This window comes from Helianthus annuus, chromosome 9, assembly GCF_002127325.2.
Source record: "Helianthus annuus cultivar XRQ/B chromosome 9, HanXRQr2.0-SUNRISE, whole genome shotgun sequence".
Taxonomy (NCBI): Eukaryota; Viridiplantae; Streptophyta; class Magnoliopsida; order Asterales; family Asteraceae; genus Helianthus; species Helianthus annuus.
The window spans coordinates 157,026,370-157,051,567 of NC_035441.2; the positions used below are offsets into that span (position 1 = coordinate 157,026,370).

The 25,198-nt window shown below is 34.4% G+C and overlaps 2 protein-coding genes, 2 long non-coding RNA genes and 2 other non-coding genes across 6 annotated transcripts; 3 read left to right on the forward strand and 3 right to left on the reverse strand.

Annotated features, from left to right (window-relative positions):
* The first annotated feature begins 5,978 nt into the window (after window positions 1-5,978).
* Window positions 5,979-6,452, forward strand: LOC110876554 (uncharacterized mitochondrial protein AtMg00810-like). Its single transcript, XM_022124723.1, has one exon. The coding sequence runs from the start codon at window positions 5,979-5,981 to the stop codon at window positions 6,450-6,452; it is 474 nt and encodes a 157-aa protein (XP_021980415.1).
* A 2,700-nt stretch (window positions 6,453-9,152) lies between these two features.
* TRNAQ-UUG lies at window positions 9,153-9,224 on the forward strand. The gene has a single exon. It is a non-coding gene; the product is annotated as a tRNA-Gln (tRNA).
* Window positions 9,225-12,868: 3,644 nt separating this feature from the next.
* On the forward strand, window positions 12,869-13,829 carry LOC118482184. The gene is made up of 2 exons (XR_004867630.1): window positions 12,869-12,925; window positions 13,270-13,829. It is a non-coding gene; the product is annotated as an uncharacterized LOC118482184 (long non-coding RNA).
* Window positions 13,830-16,122: 2,293 nt separating this feature from the next.
* Window positions 16,123-19,770, reverse strand: LOC110879110. Its single transcript, XM_022127514.2, has 3 exons — window positions 19,385-19,770; window positions 18,188-18,432; window positions 16,123-18,093 (listed from the first exon to the last, which is right to left on the reverse strand). Exons 2-3 carry the CDS (start codon window positions 18,428-18,430, stop codon window positions 16,267-16,269), a joined length of 2,070 nt encoding a protein of 689 aa, XP_021983206.1. The 5' UTR covers window positions 18,431-18,432; window positions 19,385-19,770; the 3' UTR covers window positions 16,123-16,266.
* Window positions 18,514-18,633, reverse strand: LOC118482554. The gene has a single exon (XR_004868587.1). It is a non-coding gene; the product is annotated as a U5 spliceosomal RNA (small nuclear RNA).
* A 2,675-nt stretch (window positions 19,771-22,445) lies between the features above and the next one.
* LOC118482185 lies at window positions 22,446-23,999 on the reverse strand. Its single transcript, XR_004867631.1, has 4 exons — window positions 23,733-23,999; window positions 23,594-23,646; window positions 23,329-23,467; window positions 22,446-23,228 (listed from the first exon to the last, which is right to left on the reverse strand). It is a non-coding gene; the product is annotated as an uncharacterized LOC118482185 (long non-coding RNA).
* Between the last annotated feature and the right edge of the window lie 1,199 nt (window positions 24,000-25,198).

Consider the following 25,198-nt stretch of genomic DNA (forward strand, 5'->3'; position numbering starts at 1 on the left):
AACCAAAAGCGTTAATATCAGATACAATCTCGACCACACTCCTTCTCTTAGAAGAAAACAACAACTCATTCCTTGCTTTCCATAGCCTCCAACATGTAATTATGCCAATACCATACATAATCTTTTTCTTCACATTATTTGTCGCCCAATGATTATGTAATTCCAATACATCGCTAACTGCAAAAAGGTATGGATTTGGAATCCCACACCAAGACGCAACACCATGTCAAACACCACAAGAAAATCCACAAGCCGAAAATATATGATCTGTCGTCTCTTCATAATCTCCACAAAAAGACACAAAGTATTCCTCACATCAATATTCCTCCTACTTAGAGCCACTTTAGTATGAATACAATCTAGCATTGCCCTCAACATGAAGATGTTACATTTATTTGGGACCCACTTACACCAAATAAATTTGTTACTTGTATTGGAAGATATACCACTTTTCAACCATTTTTTGATTAAAGCAACCGAAAAACATCATTCGACCATCATTCCATTTCCACGTATTGACCTTTACCGATAAACGAACATCCGCGATCATTCTCTGACATTCAACTAGCTCTCTTTACTGGTCCTCGGACGTCAGATATAAAGACCAATCCCACGAAACAACACCATCGTGACTCCCAGTCCCCAACGGATCTGCCACTAAACACCACTTGTTCACCTCCAAACGAAACAGAGAAGGGAACAAACTTTTGAGAGGAACCGACGAGCCATTACCAACTTCCCCCTAATCATACTATTAAAAACCACATCACCAACTTTTATTTTACTAGCAAAATTAACCAACCTGCTCCAAATACCCGAAATACCTTTATTACAAGCAACCGGATCCCACCTTCGCCTAGAACCGTGAATCGCCTCAATAACCTTCCTCCATAATGCCTTTTCTTCAATACGGTACCACCATAACCATTTCAAGAAAATAGCATTATTACAAGCTTCTATCTTGCTAAGACCCAGCCTACCTTCACTTTTGGAACGAGTGACCTTGTCCCATGACAACCAATGCATTTTTTTAATATTTGTATCACTTTCCCATATAAATTTATTAACCAAAGATTCCAGCTTCTTAATAAACCCAACAAGCACTTTATATAATGAAAAATAATAGGTCGGAAGGCTTTCAAGAACCGACTTTATAAGAGTAACCCACCCACCAATAAATAGAGTATCCGCTTTCCACTTAGACAAACGTTTCTAGAACACGTTCTCTACCACCTCCCAATTGGCAACCCTATTCATGTTCGCTCCCACCTTAATACCCAAATAAACAAAAGGCACTTCACCCGAACCACATCCCAAATCATCAGCTTTCGATTTGACCTCTTTAGATATCTTACCAATTCCGTATAGTGTGGACTTATGTAAATTGATCGTCAACCCCGAACATAAATAGAAAATTCTCAACATCCTCTTCATATTATTAAAATTGAAATCCGATCACTCGCCCATAATCATAGCATCATCCGCGTATAGAAAATACGACAACACTGGCCCTCCATTCGATAACAACCCAATATACATATATTTGATGAGCTTAATCTTAAGACTCTAAATTAGAGTCTAAAAGAATCAAGAGTCGACAAAGCTCAACTACACTTCATTTCGACCTTTTTAACCGATTCTTGTTACATATGCCTCATTTCTAAATTTAAATCCTCCTTATATGTATTTTTATAAACTTGAGTTTGACTCGTTCATTATTTATTATTATGCAATTATAGTTGTTTTATATTTATTACTAACATATGTAACCTATCTATTTATTTATCATAATTATACATGCACAGTAATATTTTATGTAAATATTACATAAATGCTATTTTTAAATAAATAGGTTGTTCTATTCTTAAGTATGATGTATAAAGCTTGATCTCAAACTCGTTTATTAGATAAGCTTTGGTTTACATATCAACTAAGATCAACCTTGGTTTAATTGCATGTGATTCACGCTTCTAAACAAATTTATAAAAAAATAGTTATTTAGATGTGATACTTTTTGTACGAATCTTTCTCTTTATTAGACCATGCGTAATGGTTAAACATTATAATGCCCCCACCATGGGGCGTTTTGCGCCATGTGGCAGCCCAGTCAGCAAGGGACATTATACCATAAAATGGTGTAGTGGGGCATTATTCAAATAATGCCCATATAAATAAAAAAATGTTATAAAAAATGGTTTGTCAAACACACACACGAAATACGTGGCAGTCTTTCGTCCATATGTTCAAGACACACACACAAAAGTCAAAAGTTTTGTCAGACCATGTTCATCTCTGATTGGTTGGTCAAGTAAGTGCATAGCGTTTTAATTAACACGCCTGAGGGATTTTTTTTCAAAAAAAAACGCCCGGAAACGCCGGGTGTAGTGGAGGAGTGGGCGTTTTCCGGCGTTTTTTTTGAATTTTTTTTAAAAAAAACGCCCCACTACGGGCAGACTTATGTGAAAAAGCTTTCAAATAAGTTCATGAATATTATGATTAATAAATTATAGACTAAATTGTCATTTTAGTTCATGAGGTTTGGTTCAAATTGCCATTTTAGTTCAAATAGTTTTTTTCTCCTCTGGGTCCCTGACTTTTCTATTTTCTTGTTTTGATTACATTGCCTAACTCAGTCTAAAAATCTTGTTATAACCAGAGGTAATTTTTAACATAACTGTTGTGTAGTGATAACCAGGGGTAGTTTACAATATAATTTATAAACCTCATAATAATTTAATGCCAAAAATACCCCTGATTATAACCTGGTTTTTAGACTAAGTTAGGCAATGTGATCAAAATGACAAGAAAAATGAAAAGTCAGGGACCCAGAGGAGAAAAAAAACTATTTGGACTAAAATGGCAAATTGGACAAAAACTCAGGGACTAAAATGGCAGTAAACATGACCATATATAGGGTGCGAGACAAAAACCGAAATTACCGATCTAAAAGAAGAAAAAACGGAAGCGAATTAACTGAACTATTGAGAAAAACATAACCTGGTTATTATTTTTCTAAACCGACTATATATGTTTTCATAAACTAACAAGGTAGCCGAACAGTCATACACACGAGATAACCAATGTATATAAACATAAAACAGCCAAATAAAACTAAAAATAGCCACAACTTCAAATTTGCGGTTATACCAATTTTGCAAAACAAAAATAATTAAACAAAGAAATTTGTATCAAGTATCAACCTTTGCAAACTGATAATCAGTTTAACCACAATCAATTTATTATGATTTTCGAATTTCTAATGACAGAAACGTATATTATAAAGGAAATTATTATGATTTTATTTTTAATTAGTTGTCATATCATTGTGATATTTCTGTTTCCTTTTTCATGTTTTCTTTTTCCTGTATTTAACCTCTTGTACGAGGTCTTTGTTTTTCAATGAAAGAAACCCTAAATTGAATACCAGTTTTCATATGGTATCAGAGCAAGGTTACTATCCTGTTCGACAAACAAATCCAAAACTCTACTATCTCACTCTGATCGACGTCCATGGGAGACGACTCATCCAACGATTGGATAGTTGATTCGGGTTGTACTGAATACATAACGTACCAAGCTGAATGGTTAGAAGACATGATGGCTTCCACTTGTAAACCTCCTGTTATGATCCCGAACGGTGATTCTATACCTGTCATGGGTAAAGGAAGTTGCTATTTACGAAGTGGAAGGAAAATTAAGGGGGTGTTGCATGTTCCAAAGTTTAAGTGTAATCTTTTATCGGTGAGTCGTTTAACGAAAGATCATCAATGTGCGGTAATTTTCCTTCCCGAATTCTGTTTCATACAAGACTTGCGTTTAAGGGAATTGATTGAAATGGGTAAATGTGATTAAAAGAATCCATTGTGACAACGGGGGAGAATTTGCCAAGAATGCTTCTTTTAAAAGTGTTGATTGTGATTCGTGTGCTAAAGCTAAACACACCCGATTGCCTTTTCCTATAAGTTCTATCAAAAGCAAAAAATGTTTTGAATTGTTGCATTGTGATATTTGGGGAAGATATAGAATTCCCTCGCTTTCGGGGGTAAACTATTTTTTAACAATCGTGGATGACTATAGTCGATCCGTTTGGGTTTTCCTACTAAAACACAAATCTGAGGCGGGTGACCGTCTAACATTTTTCCACAAAATGGTCAAAACACAATTTGAAAAATTGATTAAAAGAATCCATTGTGACAACGGGGGAGAATTTGTTTCAAACCGAATGCACAACTTTTATGCCGAACAAGGCATAATTCTCGAGACCACTTGCACACACACACACACCGCAACAAAATGGTGTTGTGGAACGCAAGCACAGACACTTACTCGTGACTGCACGAGCCCTAAGATTTGAGGCGAATCTGCCAACAAGGTTTTGGGGGGAGTGTGTCATGACAGCTGCCTATATAATCAACCGTCTCCCGTCGAAAACCATCGGCAACAAAATACCATTTGAAATTTTATTTGAGCAAAAACCTGAGTATGAACATATGAGGGTCTTTGGTTGCCTCGCCTATTTTAGAAATACCGACACGAATGGGGACAAATTCGAATGGAGGGGGAAACCCGGAGTGTTTTTGGGTTATCCACCAGGAACGAAAGGATACAAAATATATGATATTACCCGCAACAAAGTGGTGGTGTCAAGAGATGTGAAATTTGTAGAAAACGTCTTCCCTTTCGGGAACTCATACCGTATTGACAAAGAGAAAAATAAGAAGCTTTTTGATTTCCCTCCTTGGTATTACAAGGAAACTGATGAAGCCAATCAAGAAATCTTGGGCCAGACTACACATATGAGTGGGCCTGAACCACTGGACCCGGATAATACAAATCGGGTGGAAAGTACAAATGGAATAAATGATAACGAGCCGACTGTTTCTGATGAAGACCAGGTCCAACAAAGTAACCAAATAGTGGATGATCAGGTTGAAGCCAATACTGAATCAAATCACCATACTGAAAACCAAATAGAAGATGAAACAATCCATATAGAACCACAACCAATCAGACAGCAAATAGTCAGAACTCAACCAAAATGACTTGGTGATTTTGTTGTTGATCTCCCACCATCAATAGATCACACCTTGTCTACTTCCGGTCAAGAATCCTCGACGGTACACCCTTTATCCAATTATGTCTCTTACAAAAATTTTTCTAGCTCTCATAAAGCCTTTTTGGCGGCCATCAATTCCCACGATGAGCCAAAAACTTTCAAACAAGCTGTGCAAGACGAAAGATGGAAAGAGGCCACGCAAAAGGAAATACGGGCTCTTGAACATAATGGAACATGGACTTTGGAAACTTTGCCAAAAGGGAAACGAGCCATAGACTCCAAATGGGTCTACAAAATTAAGTATAAACCAAATGGAGAAGTTGAGAGATACAAGGCTCGGCTAGTAGCAAAAGGTTTTACCCAACAGGAAGGAGTGAATTTTCATGATACTTTCGCACCGGTGACAAAACTGGTTACTGTTAGAACTCTTTTAGCAGTAGCGGCAAAGAAAGATTGGATTGTTCACCAGCTGGATGTAAATAATGCCTTCCTACACGGAGATCTCCACGAAGAAGTATACATGAAGATTCCTCAAGGCTTTTCTAAGGAAAACGAAAATCGTGTTTGTCGGCTCAAAAAGTCTCTTTACGGGTTGAAACAGGCCTCCCGCAACTGGTATGAAAAGTTTACATCTTCGCTTCTTAGTCAAAGGTTCAAGCAATCTAAGGCCGATCATTCTTTATTCACATACAAAGAAGAGAACTATTTTGTTGCAGTCCTCATTTATGTTGATGACGTCATCCTGGTAGGAAACGATCCTGTGAAAATTCAACAAACAAAGAAGTACCTTGATAAACAATTCAGCATCAAGGACTAGGGAAGATTAAAATATTTCCTCGAAATCAAAGTCGCTAAAACATCTGAAGGGTTGGTTCTAAGTCAGCGAAAATTCACTCTGGACATATTAGAAGATAGTGGGATGATGGGTTGTCGACCAAGCTCCTTTCCTATTGAATCAAATCTAAAACTCGATAAAGGTGAAAAGGAGAATCGAGTAGATGCCACCTCGTATCGGCGCTTAATTGGCAGAATGTTATATCTACAGGTTACAAGACCAGACATTGCCTATGTTGTTAACGTGTTAAGTCAGTTTGTGGCTGACCCAAGGAAAAATCATATGGATGTTGCAAATCGGGTACTTCGTTACTTAAAAGGAACAGTAGGACATGGTATTTTACTCCCACGAGATGGCGAACCCGTCTTAACTGCTTACTGTGACGCAGACTGGCTTGGATGCCCCTATTCTAGACGATCGAGAACCGGATATCTTCTCCTTTTGGGTGGTGCTCCTATTTCTTGGAAGTCCAAGAAACAATCTCTAGTCTCTCGTTCCTCTGCAGATTTCTTGGAAGTCCAAGAAACAATCTCTAGTCTCTCGTTCCTCTGCAGAGGCTGAATATAGAGCCATGGCATCCACCGTTAGTGAAATCTTATGGGTCCGATGGTTACTTAAGGATCTACAGATCATCCTGACAGCTCCAACAACTCTCTTCTGCGATAATCAAGCAGCTCGTCACATTGCTAACAACCCAGTTTTTCATGAACGAACCAAACATGTTGAGATGGACTGTTACTTTGTTCGAGAGAGAGTTGAATCCAAAGAAATCATGACAATGCAAATAAACAGCAAAGATCAGATTGCAGATTTACTCACAAAAGGTTTGGGATCTCAGCAACTCCAAACGTTACTTGTCAAGATGGACATTCGAAACTTACATGCTCCATCTTGAGGGGGAGTAAAGGAAATTATTATGATTTTATTTTTAATTAGTTGTCATATCATTGTGATATTTCTGTTTCCTTTTTCATGTTTCCTTTTTCCTGTATTTAACCTCTTGTACGAGGTCTTTGTTTTTCAATGAAAGAAACCCTAAATTGAATACCAGTTTTCATATATTATGATACACTCTATATCTTTTAGTATATCACAACTTTATTTTTCTTGATTTTGACTTTTGATTGTTATAACGGGTGTTAGTTCAAAGATAAAACATACCACAAGATTGTTGAGTATAAAGTATTACCTTCCAATAAACATAAATATGTTATCTTTCTCCTTTTAAAACCTTTTAATTTATATATGGTTGGTTGTTAAATTTTTGTTATGTTTTAAATAATTGATTTATTAACCTTGAAACTTGTATATATATTTTGACAATTAATATCTAAAGTTCTTATATGTTTATACTAGGTTATAACCCCGTGTATTACACGGGTTGAGAAAATAAAATATCAAATAGTTAATAACGAAGATTTAACAATTATAAAACGATATTTTAAGACACTTTTCTGATATCCGAACAAAATTTTGTTTTATGTATGATCAAAACTTGTGATGTTTGTCAAGTTTATAAATATAAAAACATTTGAACCATCGATTAGAAGACAAACCGTATCATCGTCTTTCTCACGACGTGAACTCAAGTTTTATTTAAATAACAGTGGTCTTAATTTATTAGTTCTAAAAATATTATTGAAATGTTTAGATTAGGCATATAGCAATTAGCCAATTAAATAAACCTATAGCTACAAAATAATATTTAAATTAATTAGATAAGTATAAATTATCGGTAATTATTAAGTTATATAACTGTAAAATTTAAACATATAGACTTGAGTTGCATCTTAAAAAGATGGTTGTTTTTGGATAAATTTATTAGTATGATAAATGTAGTTATTATTCTTCTTATATTTTAAATATATTAAATAAATAAATTATTTGTTAAGCAAGAAAATTGTTCCCTCCCCCCTCGTTATGAAAATGCTCGATATTTGTTTCAATTATTAAGATATAATTTCTAATCTAGTAATTAATATAAAGAAGAAAATCGTTCCCTCCATCCTCCCATCCTCGTTATGAAAATGCTCGATATTTGTTTTAATTATTAAGATATAATTTCTAACCTAGTAATTAATATAAATAAATAATAAGATAATTTATGGAACTTTATCCGTAATTTCTTAACATCTGGGCCTCCAACATCTTTTTTTCTAACCCTTTTAGCCCCTAACACTAATTATCCATTAAATGTTAGGGGATAAAAGGGTTAGAAAAAAGACGTTAGGGACCAAAAAGATTAGAAAAAAAAGACGTTGGGGGCTCAGATGTTAAAAATTCTTTTTGGACTAAAAGAGTAATCCATTAAATGTTAGGGGCTAAAAGGGTTAGAAAAAAGACGTTAGGTACCAAAAAGATTAGAAAAAAAAAGACGTTGCGGGCTCAGATGTTAAAAATTCTTTTTAAATAATAAGATAATTTATGGAACTTTATCCGTAATTTCTTAACATCTGGGCCTCCAACATCTTTTTTTCTAACCCTTTTAGCCCTAACACTAATTATCCATTAAATGTTAGGGGATAAAAGGGTTAGAAAAAAGACGTTAGGGACCAAAAAGATTAGAAAAAAAAGACGTTGGGGGCTCAGATGTTAAAAATTCTTTTTGGACTAAAAGAGTAATCCATTAAATGTTAGGGGCTAAAAGGGTTAGAAAAAAGACGTTAGGTACCAAAAAGATTAGAAAAAAAAGACGTTGCGGGCTCAGATGTTAAAAATTCTTTTTGGGCTAAAAGAGTAAAAGTGCAATAACCACAGGGACCAAAATCGTAATTTACTCTATTAGTTAAATAAATAATATTATAAATGAGAAAGAGATTAAATTAAATAATAATTATCCATAAAAAATTAAACTAAATAATATTTAGTAGAAGAATTATCTATAATTAATTTGAAAAGATTAAACTAAAATAATACTTATCTATAATTCATGGCCTAATATAAATGAGAAGGAGATTAAATTAAATAATAATTATCCATAAAAAATTAAACTAAATAATATTTAGTAGAAGAATTATCTATAATTAATTAGAAAAGATTAAACTAAAATAATACTTATCTATAAAACATGGCCTAATATAATGACAAGTGTCCTCAAAGCGGTCAGTCTAATGAACCAAAATCCGGTCTAGTTCAGTCATATAATAATCAACTTGAATTAACAATATTTCTGTGTTGACGTGTTGTATACGATAATAATATATTCCTGTAGTGTATTCTATGTGTATATATAAAGAGAGGTCACCAAAATCAAACAAAAAAGGTTCTATGGTGTAGTGGTTAGCACTCTGGACTTTGAATCCAGCGACCTGGGTTCGACTCCCGGTAGGACCTGTTTTTGCTCCATCATCTACACTTCTTTTTTTTGTTTTTTTGTTAGATTTTTTTTATTATTATGAATAAATAAACATGTGTCTACGATTTCAAAATCATTGCACTGAATAGACGTTGCATTTTATTTGTCAACATCTGCAAAACCCGTGAATCACTTCACATATTCTGATCAAACTATAAATTATCATAAATGAAGCAATACGTTTGATTTAAAATATCAAAGAAGTTTTAAATTTTGATAATTTACTTGTTCACACTTCACATTAGAGAAAGATAATCAGAAGTAGCATAAAAGATCGGAAAAAAAGATGGTCATGTATCTTCTTCGGTTTCTTAAGGTTTAAAAATGCAAGTTTGTCACCTGATCAAGTAGGTGTAAATTCGAATTGATATAGATAGCTGTGGTGTTTTTCTCTCTGTGCGATTGCTCCTTTCTTTTGTTATGAACGATTGAACTCCTTGGGAATACTTCGTAAAAGAAGTATATCTTGTACTGTACAATATCCATCCTCAATGGATGAAATCCTTGCGTATACTTCGTACAAGAAGTATATCTTGTACGATATCCATCTCATGTTTTTTATTTTAAAATTCTCAAAATTGATTTTGTATTAAATTAGCCTCTATTCAAAACTAATTTAATTGTGTTTAATATATAATTATACTAGCTTACAACCCCGTGTACTACACGGGTTTAATGACGAAAAATGTAAATTATAAACTTGTATATAATCCTTATTATTGAAATGACTTATTTAGATAAATTAGTAAAATAAAAGAACAGTTATATTTTCGTTACTTGTACATATGATTTGATACTTTATTAATAACTATTGTTTATATCCAAATAATATATTTTATCTTAACAAATATATATGGTTAGGGTAAAATGAAAATTTCTACGAGTTTTGAGAACTTGGAGAACTCAACCTTACAAAAGGTTTTTTGAATGTTTATAGAGGGTGTGAATGAGCGGTTAAAGACTCAAGGTGTTAAACTTTTTGATTTTAGATTCAAGTAGTTAAAACCACTAAAACATAGGGACTTAAAAAAAAGTAATTTACTACTGATTAAATTTCAAATTATGCGTTTGATCTCTAACTATATTAAATAATATTATACTTATTATATTATTTGATACATTTATATTTGTTATAGATAATTATTAATTAAATTTGAATTTAGACGTTTATCTCTAACTATATTAATTAATATTATATTATATTTTGTGTATAAAACTAATATGTAATACTATTATTAAAAGGGAGGAGGCACCAAAGAGTGACACGTGTATAAAAAGATTTTCATTTATTAGTATAACAAGATTTTTATAGTTTATCTAAAGAATAATCAAATATTTCAATGTTGCAGGAAGGAGTGATTGCGCATAAAAATCGTTGTGTTCACGGGTGATATTTTATTTCAAAAGACTTAAAACCAAAGCCATAAAAATGCAATTAGCTATTACCAATGTTTTAAAAACCGGTAAATACCGGCCGGTTATACCGGTATTATCTTTTTCTGATGTAAATCCGGTCCGAAACATCCCGGTAAGTAGGAGAAACGGCATAGACTTTGTACCGCCGGTAAAATCCGGTATACCGGTTTGAACCGTTATACCGGTACCGTCTCAAGTCTGTTTTTGGGTTAGGATTTTACTTTTTATCATCCTATTTCCATGTTTACTCTTAGCTTTAACCTAACAACTTTTAATATTTATCTCCATCGATCAAAATTCAAAACTTGCTTCGTCACTCCATCATTCGTGACTTATTTCAGACTTCCATCACCCCATCATTCGTTCCAGATTTCCATTTTAATCCAATTTTGGATTATTTTTTTGAGTTAATGGTGTAATTTATGAAATTATACAATTAACTAGTCAACTCGGTTGAACCGCCCGGCACAACCCGGTTCAACCGGTTAAACCATTTTTGTGCCTAGTCCGGTATGATTAAAAAACCAGATTTTAAAACATTGGCTATTACAACCTAGTAAATAAATACAAACTAAAACTAGAGTTATAAATAAGTCCGCGATTCGCGACGAGCATCGATTGTTCCGCAACATTGATTCGATCGGTACCATTTAGATTGATTATACGTAGAAAAATCTACGAGCATTGTTTCGATTCGTTACAACATTGTTTCGATTCGTTACAGTATCCTTGTTGTGATCACAAATCAAATCTTACTTCTAGAGATCTAAAACCAAAGCCATAAAAATGCAATTAACTATTACAACCTAGTAAATAAATACAAACTAGAGTTATAAAAACGGGCATCAATTTTTCTGCCCGATGCAACATTGATTCGATTGGTACCATTTTGGTTCGTTACACGTAAAAAAATCGATCAACATTGTTTTAATTCGTTACAGTATCCTTGTTATTATGTTATAGATAAATAGAGAAACATAAAAAGCCGGTTATGTAAAATAAAATCTTACTAATATAATAAAAGAAACTCTATTTGAGACACGTGGCAGATTCTCAAGCCATTTACTTGGTGGGTCCGCCCATTTTGACGGATCAAATTTATTTCTTTAATCGGGTTTTCTTGACCCGTTTTTATCCAACAAAGATTAAGCCCATAATACAAAACCCATTCGCTTTCTACTTTACCTTTTTCTTTCCAAAACCCTAATGTCGATCAATTGAGCTTTAAATGATTGGGATTTTTACATATTTCCCCCTCCTAAGCTGCCTTATTACGTATTTCCCCAAACCAAAAAAATAATTACATATTTCCCCTCTCTAACCCATATATATATTACATATTTCCCCTTTTCATTAAAATAACTTAGATTTATGACTATTTTACCCTTAATGAACTATTAAATGAATATTTACATATTTCCACATTCTAATATCATCAATTAATTAATATTTACCCAATTCATATAGTATCACCTCATTCTTCTACTTGTTACTCTTGTCAAACAAAATCATAATACTCGTAAAAAAACACAAACTTTCATTAAAATGCAATCCTTACTTGTTTATAATCGATTCCAGTTCAAAAATACAAAGTTTCGTAAAATTTAAGAACTAAACAAAAAGAAAAAGAACAATTAGCAAAAGTGCATCATATCATATACAACTATACAATCAATATTCAGTCTATAACCAATTTATATAATATACATTGATGATTGAAGTCAAAACTCAAAAGTACAATATATAATATGCATAAATTGTGTACAGTTGTTTATACAAAAAGCAAAAAGGTACTGTCAAAATTTCATATTAGTTAATTGTCCATAAAGTGCTTCAATCGAGAAATTCACCCTAAGGATTTGATCGTGATTGATATCAATAACAAATTATATCAATATTCAAATACACAGCAAACAAGATATTGGAGATTGATATCAATATTCAAATACAGACTGCAAACTCAAAAAGATCGAGATTCGCTATACACAACGAATCACCTCTTCAGCATAGACAACAAAAAGCAACAACATACCTGGACTATCGTATGAAACATAATGGGAAAATATGTAAATTCTCAAAAAAAAAAAGAGGAAGGGTAATTGGGTAATTTCTCAGAAAAAAGGGGAAATATGTAATTGTTTTTTTGATTTGGGGAAATACGTAATAAGGAAGCTTAGGAGGGGGAAATATGTAAAAATCCCTAAATGATTTGTTGAGCTTTTTTGTACGCCAATCTACAAATTCAAAGGATTCAACTAATCAGGTACCAAAATCGTATTCCAATAATTGTTATTCCTTTCATTAATCTATTATATGTTATTATGTTCTTTCAGATCTTTGTTTACGAAGTTTCACTTTTGTTTTGCATATCATCGACGGATGCATCTGCTTCTCACTTTTGTTGTTCTTTGAATACGTATTATTTTGGATGCTATTCATATACAGCTGGCAAAGACAGATGATAAGTTTAAAGTATTTTGATTGCCCTGGTGATTGGAACGAAAGAATTGATTTTACTGAAAAAAAATTAATATATTCTTACTGGTTGTTATATTTATTAGCACATACATCACAATATAATTTCTTATTATAAATTTGATGAATCAGGCATCTTTAATGTCTGGAATCTGGATCATCTTCTAATTGCTAGCACTTGCAAGGTGTTTTATTCCAGAAGACAACAGGTCAAGATCAAGTGAACAGATACATTTAAGATCAGAACTTGCTTGACCATTACAACAACTTCAACTCTTCAAGATATTAACAATCTAAATATGTCAAAATATTAACAATCTAAATATGACTTGTGAGAGAAAACATATCTTAAAACTATTTATCAGTTTGGGCCTAAGCCCATGCTTTCTAATATGGACCTAAAGTCAAACTATGATATGAGTTTCATTATGGTTGTGTTTATTTTGAGTGTGCAGGATTGGTTACAGCCATTAGCAAGATCTCATATGTTGAAGCAAAGGGGTTCATTACAGTAACAAAGGTTTCTTAGCCTCATCTTATTGTTGTTTTTTTTTTATATTTATTAAAAATTTTTGCTTTTTTAATACCGGAGAATAGTTTTTCTTGATCTCATTATGGGCTTTCTTTTTATATAATTTACATACAATTTTTCTGATATGTTTTGTGTTTGAATAAAAGATTATGTTGTTGTATATGACTCTTATGGCATTGACAACATAATACCAAAATGAAGACTTAGTGGTGTTTGAAGTGGAATGTGAATTTAGTTAAGGATATTCTTGCTGGGAAATTTCAGGATGGTGCATCTGAGATTAAAAGACATTTTTTTTGAAAGACATTATTGTAAGTACATTTTATCATTACAATATGTTTTCATTTTAATAAGGAGATGCTAATATACAAATGGAATATTTTTGTTATTATTTTAATTTTGATTATTACCTTTTTTTACATTATTATATAAAAAATATGGCACATGAATTGTTGTATAATTTGTTGCCATCAGGTAGTCATGTGACAATGGGCAAATAGGCAATTCTAATTTTGATTAATGGGCATTCCAAAATGAAATATTATAATATTGTTTTTTTAAATAGTTGGAGTGATATTTTCTTTACAAAATTTGTAAAACCTTTAGACCATCTTCAAATTATGTGTTTGTATATTATGGGCAGTTACCCACGTATTATTATTGGCAACTTTAACTCATTTGCTTATGAATATTGAATGAGTTGATTAGGGTCAAACGAGATAAATAAATCCAATGTTTTTGGTTGCACTAATGCCATAAATATTTTTTTTTTATTATTATGCTTCATCTGTCTAACTATGTTAATTGTTTAAATTTTATTGAAAAGTAATCTACAAAAATAAAAGAATGATTTTTTGCTCATTTTTATGTTAGTTATTCAAACACATCGAAACACCATCTCTTGCAGTCTGCTCTAATACTAAACAACACATATGAACAAAAAATTTCTCTAAAAGACGAGTCTCACTTTTGTGTGTAACTGTTGTTTGCAGAACCCTCAAATCATTGGGGAGCATAGTGACGGTACTAAAGGCAACAACAAACAATAAAAGAAGCTGATTTTATTACATAGTTTAGATTTGCTTAAGAAGACGCATAGAAAAGGATAACAATGTACAAATAGAAAATTACAATCCCCAAAAGATTGAATTTTGTGTTGGCCGTTTCACGATATGTTGGGAGCATCACCCGAATAGTTTAAGTGTCCCATTTCTCTCGATGCAATGTATGATCCCGTGATTATTAGTTATACTTTAAACGTGGATAGATAATTGGTTTTATGAAGGTCAAGATGTATGTCCGAAAACCAAAATGGGATGAATTATATTAAGAGTAAGAAGCAAAGCCGATGTTAATTTATTATACTATATATGGGAAAATATTTAGAAATTTATGAAGTGTTTTTATATTCATGAATTTTAATACATATTTCCTTTTTTTCACTAATGCTTAATTTCAATTATTTACACTTTTAAGTTTTATATAATTCTCATTCTTTGTAGTTTTTTATTTCTTATCAAAATTCAATTGTTTTAACCCGTGTATCACACACGGGTAGATAATCTAGTATAGATAGATATTAAAGTGAGGGGGGGAATAATATTATACACATAATTGGACGATCACATCATTACATTCTACATCACATCAGCCGAAAATAATAGAGACATCAGAAACAGGGGACGCAGCAATCATAAGGGACGAATTATTAAGCTTCTTTTGCAAGAAATCAAGGTTACGGAATCTACGGGATCGAGCGGGAAGCTTGGAGAGCAAGAAATAAACGGGTTCTTCTACTCGATTTCTTTAGTTTTCTATTTTTCTTTGTTCGTTGTCGATTGTTATGGTCATAATAGTATAGGGACTTCAGATGCAATTGTTGAATAGCATAGGGGTCTTTGTAATAGTTAGTTCCATAATCTAGTAAATTAATATATACCAAACTTTTACCAAAAATAATATATAATGCATAGGCAAAAACTTACAATTAAAAAAAAAACATGTGGACCAAATAGTGGATGATTTTACATATATTAAGGAGTCCTTGTCATTGTGATACAGATCTAGAATGATGCTTGTTAGAGGTGGTAAAAAAGTTGCAAACGGATTAAAAGGGTCGACTAGTTTAAACTTATAAATTAAATTATTTGTATTTTAAAAGGAGTCATCATGTTCTACTTTAGTTAAATCTGAACACGACCCATTTAATAAACGGGTTTGATAGGTCACCCAAACATGACATGTTTATTAAATGGATTAGACTGGTCAACTCTAAACATATTTTTCATGACACGTTTCAAGTGTGTATAAGAAATGACCACCCAACCATTTTAACCTATTGTTAAACTTGTACTGTTTTCACCCAAACCCATCTTCACATGTTTGATGGCTTTTACTTTTTACCACCTCTACCAAGCACCATTCTAGATCTGTATCACAATGACAAGGACTCCTTAAAAGGCAACAAGTTTCATGACCATTCCTGTTATGTTCTTTTGTTTGTGACAAGCTTCATATGTTTATATTGGAGACATCATATAAAAGGTCTATTTAATTATGCACAACAATGACTACAAGAAACCAACAACAAAACATCTCTACTTGACATTCAGAGCAAGAGCCTGGTTATGATTACCACCGTTCTGACATCTTTGCCGAGGTAGCCGGCGCGTCCTCCTCCCCCACCCTTCAAGACTCTTCTCCAACGACATTTCCATACATACACTACGCTCCCCACCCCCAGCAGCTGGCGGCGGTGTGTTGCATGAGGGTTCCACTGCTACCAACCGCCGCCTGCCCCTACTGTTCCTAGCCGCAGCTTTCCTTTTAGACGAACTAGATTGCCAAGACACACCAGTAGCAGAAAGCGCCTCTTCGAATATTTGAAGATCTTCTGTCACTTCCCGCCTTGATAACGAAACAATGCTCGGCAGTATATCTTTCTGAAAATCTTTCCTGTGACGTCCCCGCTTTCCTTGTCCTTTTCTAGCTGTCCTTTTCGACAAGCAGCCATTTTCGTCTTCTTTATGTTCCTCCACGATCACCGGTTCATAGTTAATGTATTTTTCTTTAGTGTCTTCAAGTTTTAGTGTCATGTACTCAAAGTAATCCATGCCTTCAGGAATAGAATCTTTGTTTTTCTTTAAACCGTTAGATGTAATAACCTCAGCAAACCAAAGCAACGTGTCGGTAGATGGTGGCTCGGAGAATGAAATGGATACAATAGCCTCGGCTGCACCCTTAACAAGATCCGTATAGGTATCATCCACGGATCCATCATCCGGGTCGGGTTCAAGAACTGCTGGAGCTTCTAAGTCTATCTCCATTGTAGCAATCTTGACAACCGACTCAGGGAAAGACGGTGCTGCTGGAGAACCATCTTCTTCATCAAGAGATAAGTTTAAATCGATATGATGCTTAATATCCTTCGATTCACAACGATTTTCAGCTTTTTTGTCGATAATCGGTACGCCAAGGATTTTCGGAACGCTCTTGGTATCATCATTTTTTTCTTTGTTAACGTTACGCGTATCGTTACTATCTGCATTTTCGGTTTTCTTGAAAAACTGCTGAGAATGATTCTGCAACGAATCCAAGTTAATATGATGAACTTTTGTTTGGATCTGTTCGGTCTGCACACACAGTTTTGATGTAAGCCAAGGTGGCAGTCTTTGTTCAGGTGTTTCACGGTTTTTCCACATGTCGAGAAACGTGTGTTTATCTCGCGCACGACTTTCTTCAAGATTGTTCGGTACAGAATCTTTGGTACTGGAACCATTAAGAAAACCTAAGTCAACAAACGCGTTTTGACCCGTTGACTTTTTAGTAGTCAACCTTGAAGTGCCATCAAAGAACCCCGGGGTTTGACTTGTTGAACCGAAGGAGTTAAGCCAATTGTTGTGATGAAAAGTAGTGTTTCTGTTTCTCCATGGTAAAACAAAAGATGACGTGTGGTTTCTTTCACCGATTTCTATACCAAATAACGTTCTTTTTGCAGATGATTCCCGCTTTTGTGTTTCCTCTACAACACGATCGGTTTTGCTTCTGTTACTAAAGAACGCTGAAAAAGCCGTTTCCCGTTCCTCAACCTGGATCGGTTCATTCAAGTCAGCCAAGTTAAAAGCTTTCCCTTTGTTACTCGTGTCCACGTCAGCAGGCGCTTCCAGGTCAATTACTCTTCGTTCAGAAACACAACTTTTCGAAATGGGAGGATTGAACTCTTGTAATGCACTTTTCCCCTTAATAGAATCCATAGGAGAAAACGTATTGTCGGTTCCTGAAGTAGACACTCGACTAAAACTCGTGTTCATTTGAGGAAAACTAGACGGTACTTGATTTAGAAAATGACCCATGTTTAATGATTCTGTGGATACGGGATTCATCAAATCTTTCTGTCTTTTATACAACCGATGAAGTTCTTGGAGCTGGAATGAAAGGAAACACCATAAATATATTAAATGCTAGAGTTAGTAACTCGGATAACAAGATTTAACAAAATACGCCAAAAAAGATACAAACCTGATGCTTGAAGATTGTTTCTTGCTTTAAAATAGTTTGCCTAATCTGCTCTTTGGCGTATCCGTTGTATCCATCCATGGCTTGTGTTGATAGAAAGTAGTCGTAATGCTGGCTGTTTCCAGGGGGAGGAATCTTGTGACTTCTGTCATCATGATATAGATCCCAAACACTATTGTGAAAACCGTTGTTTAGATCCGTCATAGAACCTGGAAAATAAGCTTTAGATTGTACTTTGGCTCCCATTTCTGCAACCAGATTAAGAAACAAACAAGTTCATATCAACAAAAAGTTTACTTTATGAGTGTTCTATTTTATTTTGGCTACCAAGTCATTCAAGAAAAAAGGAAGTCTACAAAAACTGGCGTAGGCCATGTTATACAAAGAGCACACGGTATTCTTTAGTAAAAGGCGAAAAATTAGTTCGCTATTTGCTCATTTGCATTGCTACGTGCTAATTTTTTACAACATGCTTGAGTTTTCGGTGCAAACTAACGGTTAGTTTTACAAAAACACTAAATGATGAACCTTGTTACAAACTATCGGTTAGTTTTAATCTTGCAAGCAGGCTATACATCTGTGTTTAGAGATATGCGACAGCGTTCTGCCCCAAATTCGATTATGCACACCGTCCTAATATGTTTTGTTGCGCAAAAAAAACCATTGTTTTTTGCAAAAGTGGAAAACAAGTTATGTTAAACTAACAACATTGACCAGAATATCCGAAGCACAACGTTATTTGATTGAAACAAACCATCATTTCAGCAAAATACGCGAATGAAAGTACGAAAAACGATTCACTATGAACAAGTGAAGCTATGTATGATGAAGCTTTCTGCATTCAAATCTCCATATATCATCCAACACCTCTCATGTTTACAAATTATGCCTGTAATTTTGGTACTTTGACCAAAATAAAAGTCAACTCACAGTGAAAAAATCAGACATAATAACCATGTACAGTTCCTTACCCTTTGTGTACGGTAATTATTCCCAAAGTGAACCACTCTTTGGACCGATCGAACATCATACACAAACTAAAAACTATAATATTAAAATCAACAAGCAGACACAAAGAGTCATCACAACAAGCATTGAACAAATCGAAACCACTACAAATAAAAAAACCTAAATCAAATCAACAACAAATTCTATACTCAATTAAATCACAACAAATTCTATAAAATTAATGTATTATACCTTCCGGTCGTCTACCAAATCGTGAAAATCTTCAGCTCAATGAACTCGATTTCGTCAAATTATCCAAAATTCAAACATAATAATCAATTAATCAAACAACTGTGTTAACGATAAAAGGAAGAACATAATCTAGTTTTTAAGATGAACAGGTACGAGAAAAGGAGAGAGATCCCTCTCTCTCTCTCAAAATCTGTGTGAGTTTCTCTCTCTAGAGATGAGAATGAAAATGAAAATGATGAAGAAGGGAAGGTGGTGTTGAGTGATATTAAATGGGAAGTAAATTGTTGTGATTCGATGATTCGCTGATTTTCCCATTTGGCAAATCTAATCTAGAAAAAGAATTTTGGAAATTGGTTATGGGGTTTTGGGCAGGCAAATATATGTAGATAGAGAAAGATGTATTTATGTATCTATATGTCACCTATCATTCATCACTTCTAGATTCCTTCCCATCTTTTTTCTTTTTCATATCTTTTTTCTAATATTTTCTTATCATTATTTTATACATAAGGGTATACGGTGTGGGACGCGGTGAAGGTCGGCAAAGATGTTTGCCGATCGGCAAACACCGCCACCGACTATGTCGGTACGCGGCAAACAAACAAAATCGGTAAAGGTTTGTCGATCGGTAACATGAGAGAAGGTAGTGAGAGAGAGAGAGAGAGGGGATATTGTGGGTGGGGTCCATTCCTATCTCAACCAATCACAATTTTTTCCTTTTTTAAAAAAAAAAAAAAATAGTTTACCACTCAGCAAGTGTTTAAACCACTGCCAACAATTTTCAGCAAAGTTTAAACACTTTTGCCTAATTGACATGGCACGCTCTGATTGGTCGGTTTTTTGGTTTGCCACTTTAAAGTGTTTAACCACTCCTTATACCCTAATATAATCAACTTATCTATAAAAACCACCCTATTATATTACATTACATTACATTACAATCACATACAAAAGGCAAAATAAATAAAAATAGTAAAAAGAATTTAGTTCATTGATCTTAAATTCCAAGGGTTGAGATTAGTTTTAAAGAAAATAAAATAGTGGAAGAATCCAACATTTATTAACTTTCTCTCTCCACATTCAAGGCATACACCAATTCCTTCCATCAGTTTAAAACGTCCATAACTTTTTAATACGACATTTTTTTTGGAAAAAAATTCAACATAATAATGAGTGTTTTTAATCTTTAATATGAATATAATATTGCTAGATAAAAATAGAGTAAATTACAAGTTTTGTCCTTTATGTTTGTCCCAAATTTCAGGCGCTGTCCTTTACCTTCAAAATTGATGACTTTTAGACTTAATGTTTAAAAATATTGCACGTTATGTCCTTTAGGCCAAACCCAGTTAGAATTTTCAGTTAAGTTATGTCATGTGCACTGCACATAAGGGTAGAACGGTCATTTCACCTCCCCACTTGTGTTTCCCCCCTTTTAATACCCTGAGAACACCCCCAATTCATCACTTTGCACATTCATCATCCCTCACCTTTCACTCTTAGGGTTTTAGCCACCATAAAACGACGATCAAGATTTCCAATGTCGCAGGATGAAGAAGGTTGGTATATCAGAGATAACCTTGACAATGATGATGTCGTTGAACTGTTTTCATAACCCTAGTTTTGATTTTGGGATAATATGTTGTGGTTTTGTTGATCATGAGTTGATTAATAACATGAATATTGAAAATTTGCAGATGGTTTTCCTAATTTCTTTAGCCTTTGCTTTCATCATGGTGGCTAACATCACCTCCTGGACGCACATATGTAGGAGGCAAGATCAGTTATGTGGACCTGATTGATATTGATAAGTTTTCTATACATGAAGTTGATCTTATGTTGGATAATTTAGGATATAATAGCTTAACCCCAATGTATTACCAGTTTTTAAATCCTGAAAAAACCCTAGACGATGGTCTTGAACACCTAAGCAGTGATCAAGATCGTCTGAACTTGGCTAGGTATGTTGAAGTGCACAAGGTGATCAATGTATATACCACACACAACTTGAAAAATATGAAGGAACTGTTTAGCTCACCTAGTAAACCTAACATCACCATTGAAGAGATAGATGAAATTGGACCATATACCATAGTTCCTATGAAGGAAAATGCAAGTGTTGGACATAACAGTGGCCAAGGGGAACATGGGGAATCCAGTAGGGAGGTGCAAGTTAATATGCTAGATGAAATGGATGTTGGGCAATATGATGGTGCAAAGAAAGCATGGGTTGAGACTGAAGTGAATGTAAATGAGGATAGGGCTGTTAGTGAGGATAGGAATGATGATGGTATGGAAGATATGCATGATAATGGTAGTGAGGATAAGAGTGATAATGCTAGTGAGGATAGGAGTGATAGTGATAGTGATTACATAATGGATGAAGTGAACAATATGACTGATCATGAAGTGGACATGAGTGACTATAGGATGAATGTTGATATGGAAGTTGAGGACAACATTAATGAACAACATATGAATATAGATAAAGACATGGATAGGGATGTATTAGATAGTGATAAGTTTAACAGTGGATCTGAATCTGATGATAATGACACATGCACGAGGAAACATTTGATGCACAAATAAGAAGAACAATGAGAATGGTAAACTTTTACCTTGGGCAGGTGTTTGGCAGTAAACAAGAAGTAAAAAGGCTGATAAAAAAACATGCTATTGAAACTAGAAGGGTTATAAAGATTATCAAAGATGATCACAGCAGGGTTAGGGCAGTATGTCAAGGCTCTAAACCAGACTTTGAGGTAGATGACAATCGGATGCATATCAACCAAGCAAAAGGTAAAGAAACAACTGGTGAGATGGAAAATAGTGAAGACAAAGGGGAAAAAAGGTGAAGGGGGTTTCTGTTGAAAAAAATCAAGACAAAGGGACCAATCAGCAAAAAGTTGAAATAAATGTGGGTGGTAGGGGGAAAAGGACAAACCCCCATCAATACCAATGCCCTTGGGTACTGTTGATTTCAAAGGAAAAAAATTCAGAATCTTGGTTGGTTAAAACCCTAATTACTAACCACACATGCATTACAACCCGGAAGCATTATGCGTGTACTTCAAAGTTCTTGTCACAGGAGATGCTAGAGCAGATTGAAGAGAACCCAGAAATCCCTATTAAGGCTGTACAAGAACAGTTTCAAAGGAAGTTTTCTGTTGGAATTTCAAGGATGAAGGCATATAGAGCTAAATGCATAGCCAAGAAGCATGTAGAAGGGGACTTTGCAGAACAATATACACTGTTGAGGGATTATGCTTTACATTGGTCGAGGTCTCACTTTTCAGATATGTTTGAGTTGTTCCTCCTTTATATTGCTCAATATAACTTATGTATTGATTTTTTCCAACATTGGTCACAGGTAGGGGTGCTTAACGGGTCGGGTTCTCAGGTTGGCGGGTTCAACCCGACCTGAACCCGAAAAATTTACTCAAACCCGAACACGACCCGAACCCGAAAAATGTGTTAACACACCAACCCGAACACGACTCGATTATTTGTGGGTTAACCTGAACCTAACCCGTTTGACCCGAACATTAAACTATTATTAAGTAATCTGCTCTAAAGTTTTAAAACTATACTAAAAAGGTAAAAATATAATATAACATCAATATAATAAATCACCACAAAACACATTCACCAGTAATTCCATTTAAACCAGTACCAAAAGATAACAAATTGTCTATAAAAAAGAAATTTCAACAAAACATCAACTGATAAATATCTGCTCATTTTCATTCTTCATATTCCATTTCATCTTCATGACCCCCACTGTATTGAGAAATGACATCTCCAATAATAGTATCCATTGCTTCTTTTTCTTTTGTTTGCAATCCTAGAACAAGTAAAAAAAATACATTTAAGTTCAACATTGAACACCCGGTGTGCAGCATGCTAACATGAGATATAAAAAAAAAATCGGAATACAACATTACCCGAATCTCCAAAAAGCCAATCTCGACTACATATCAACAATTCAACAATTTGTGGTGTCAATGAGCTACGATATTGATCAATAATTCTTCCACTAACACTAAAACAAGCTTCCGAAGCAACAGTCGATATTGGAATAGACTATGACAGTTTAGAAAAGATTAGATCATATATTATTATATTTGAATATCAAAAAATGGATCATTGCTAATTTGCTACTATAAGTAATACTACACAAAGTTCAAACGTTTAGAGATAGTGAGATACCTTGACTTTTTGGCTTTTTCTTCATTTTCAATTAGAAAATTGGAACCTGCAAGCTGCAACCAAAATTATGAAAACATCAGTCCTTAAACTATTAAACCTGTATATTGCAAAGAAAGCAAATTGGCGAACAAAAACAAACCTTATGAGCTCTGTTGATGTTAGGCGAATGGCCGATTGGAAGAGCTGAGATGAAACCATCAAGAACCCTAACTGCAGTATATATAGATACTTCTCCCAATCCATGAATTTAAACTGATTAGAGCCCATTGGCGCCCTGAGTATTTGACGATTCGTTTCTTCTTTTGGCTTCGAATGAAGTAAACCTGCTGCTCACCTAATCTCATGATTGTGTTCATAGTTAACCACCCTAAAGGCCCAATGAAATTGAAATCTGCCGTCATATTTTAAAAGCAACCTTTACTTCAACCTAAAACCCTTTACTATACACACATTCACATAAGTTACCCTATTATATTATTTTTTATAAATTAAACAAGTGAACCCGCGAACCCGACGGGTTTGACCCGAACCTGGCCTGTTTAGCTAAACGGGTTCACCGGTTTGACCTGAAACTGACCCGAACCTATTTAGGGTAAACCCAAACCCAAAAAATTCGTGTTCGGTCCGTGTCGTGTTTTCGGGTCGTGTCAGAAATTCACACCCCTAGTCACAGGGAGGGCTGTTTCTGATATCGTACTTAATAACATGTGTGAGGTTTATAATGGAAAGATAGTAGAAGGCAGGGACAAGCCTATCATATCTGCACTTGAATACATAAGGGAGTATTTGATGAGGAGGATAGTAACTGTTTTGAACTTGATAGAGAAAAGCGATGGCTTGCTTACACCCAAGGCAACAGAAGTTTTTGAGGGGATCAAAAGAGATGCAACCCATTACCATGCTCAGTGGAATGGAGGGGATTATTATCAGGTCAGTGGAAAGCCAAATCATGCTTGTGTGGTGAATTTGACTGCAAGGACATGTAGTTGTAGGGGCTGGGAAATAACAGGTAATATTGATTATTTGAAGTTGTTTTTAGTTAACCGGATATCCTTTTTTTAAAGGTTTAGTATGGTTTATAGGAATGTCGTGCAGACATGCTGTGGCTGCAATATGGGAGAAGGCTGCTAGTGGTGGAAGGGTGGGTGCTTTGGAGAGTTGGGTGCATCCCGTTTATACAACGGAGAGGTGGAAGCAGGTTTACTCTTTTAAGGTAAACCCTATCAATGGGAGGACTTTATGGACCAAGGTTCATGCTCCTACAACAATTACACCCCTAAAACACCACACCTAGGTTGGTAGACCAAAGAAGTTGAGGAAAAGATCTGCAGTGGAGCTTGAAGAGATGACCTAATCAGGAAGACTATCCAAAAAAACACACTAAAGGGGCATGTTCAAAGTGTAAGAAGACAGGGCATAATTCTAGGACATGCAAGGGTCAAGGTGAACCTGTGAAAGTTGGCAAATCAGGGAAGAGTGGGAAGGCAGATAAAGGTGGAAAAGTTGGTGTCTCAAAGAAGCTGTGATTTGTTTAAGTTTGAACTTGTGTTTATGTGCTTTTGAACTTGTTTATGTCTTTTGGAACTTGTGGTAGCTACTTTAGGT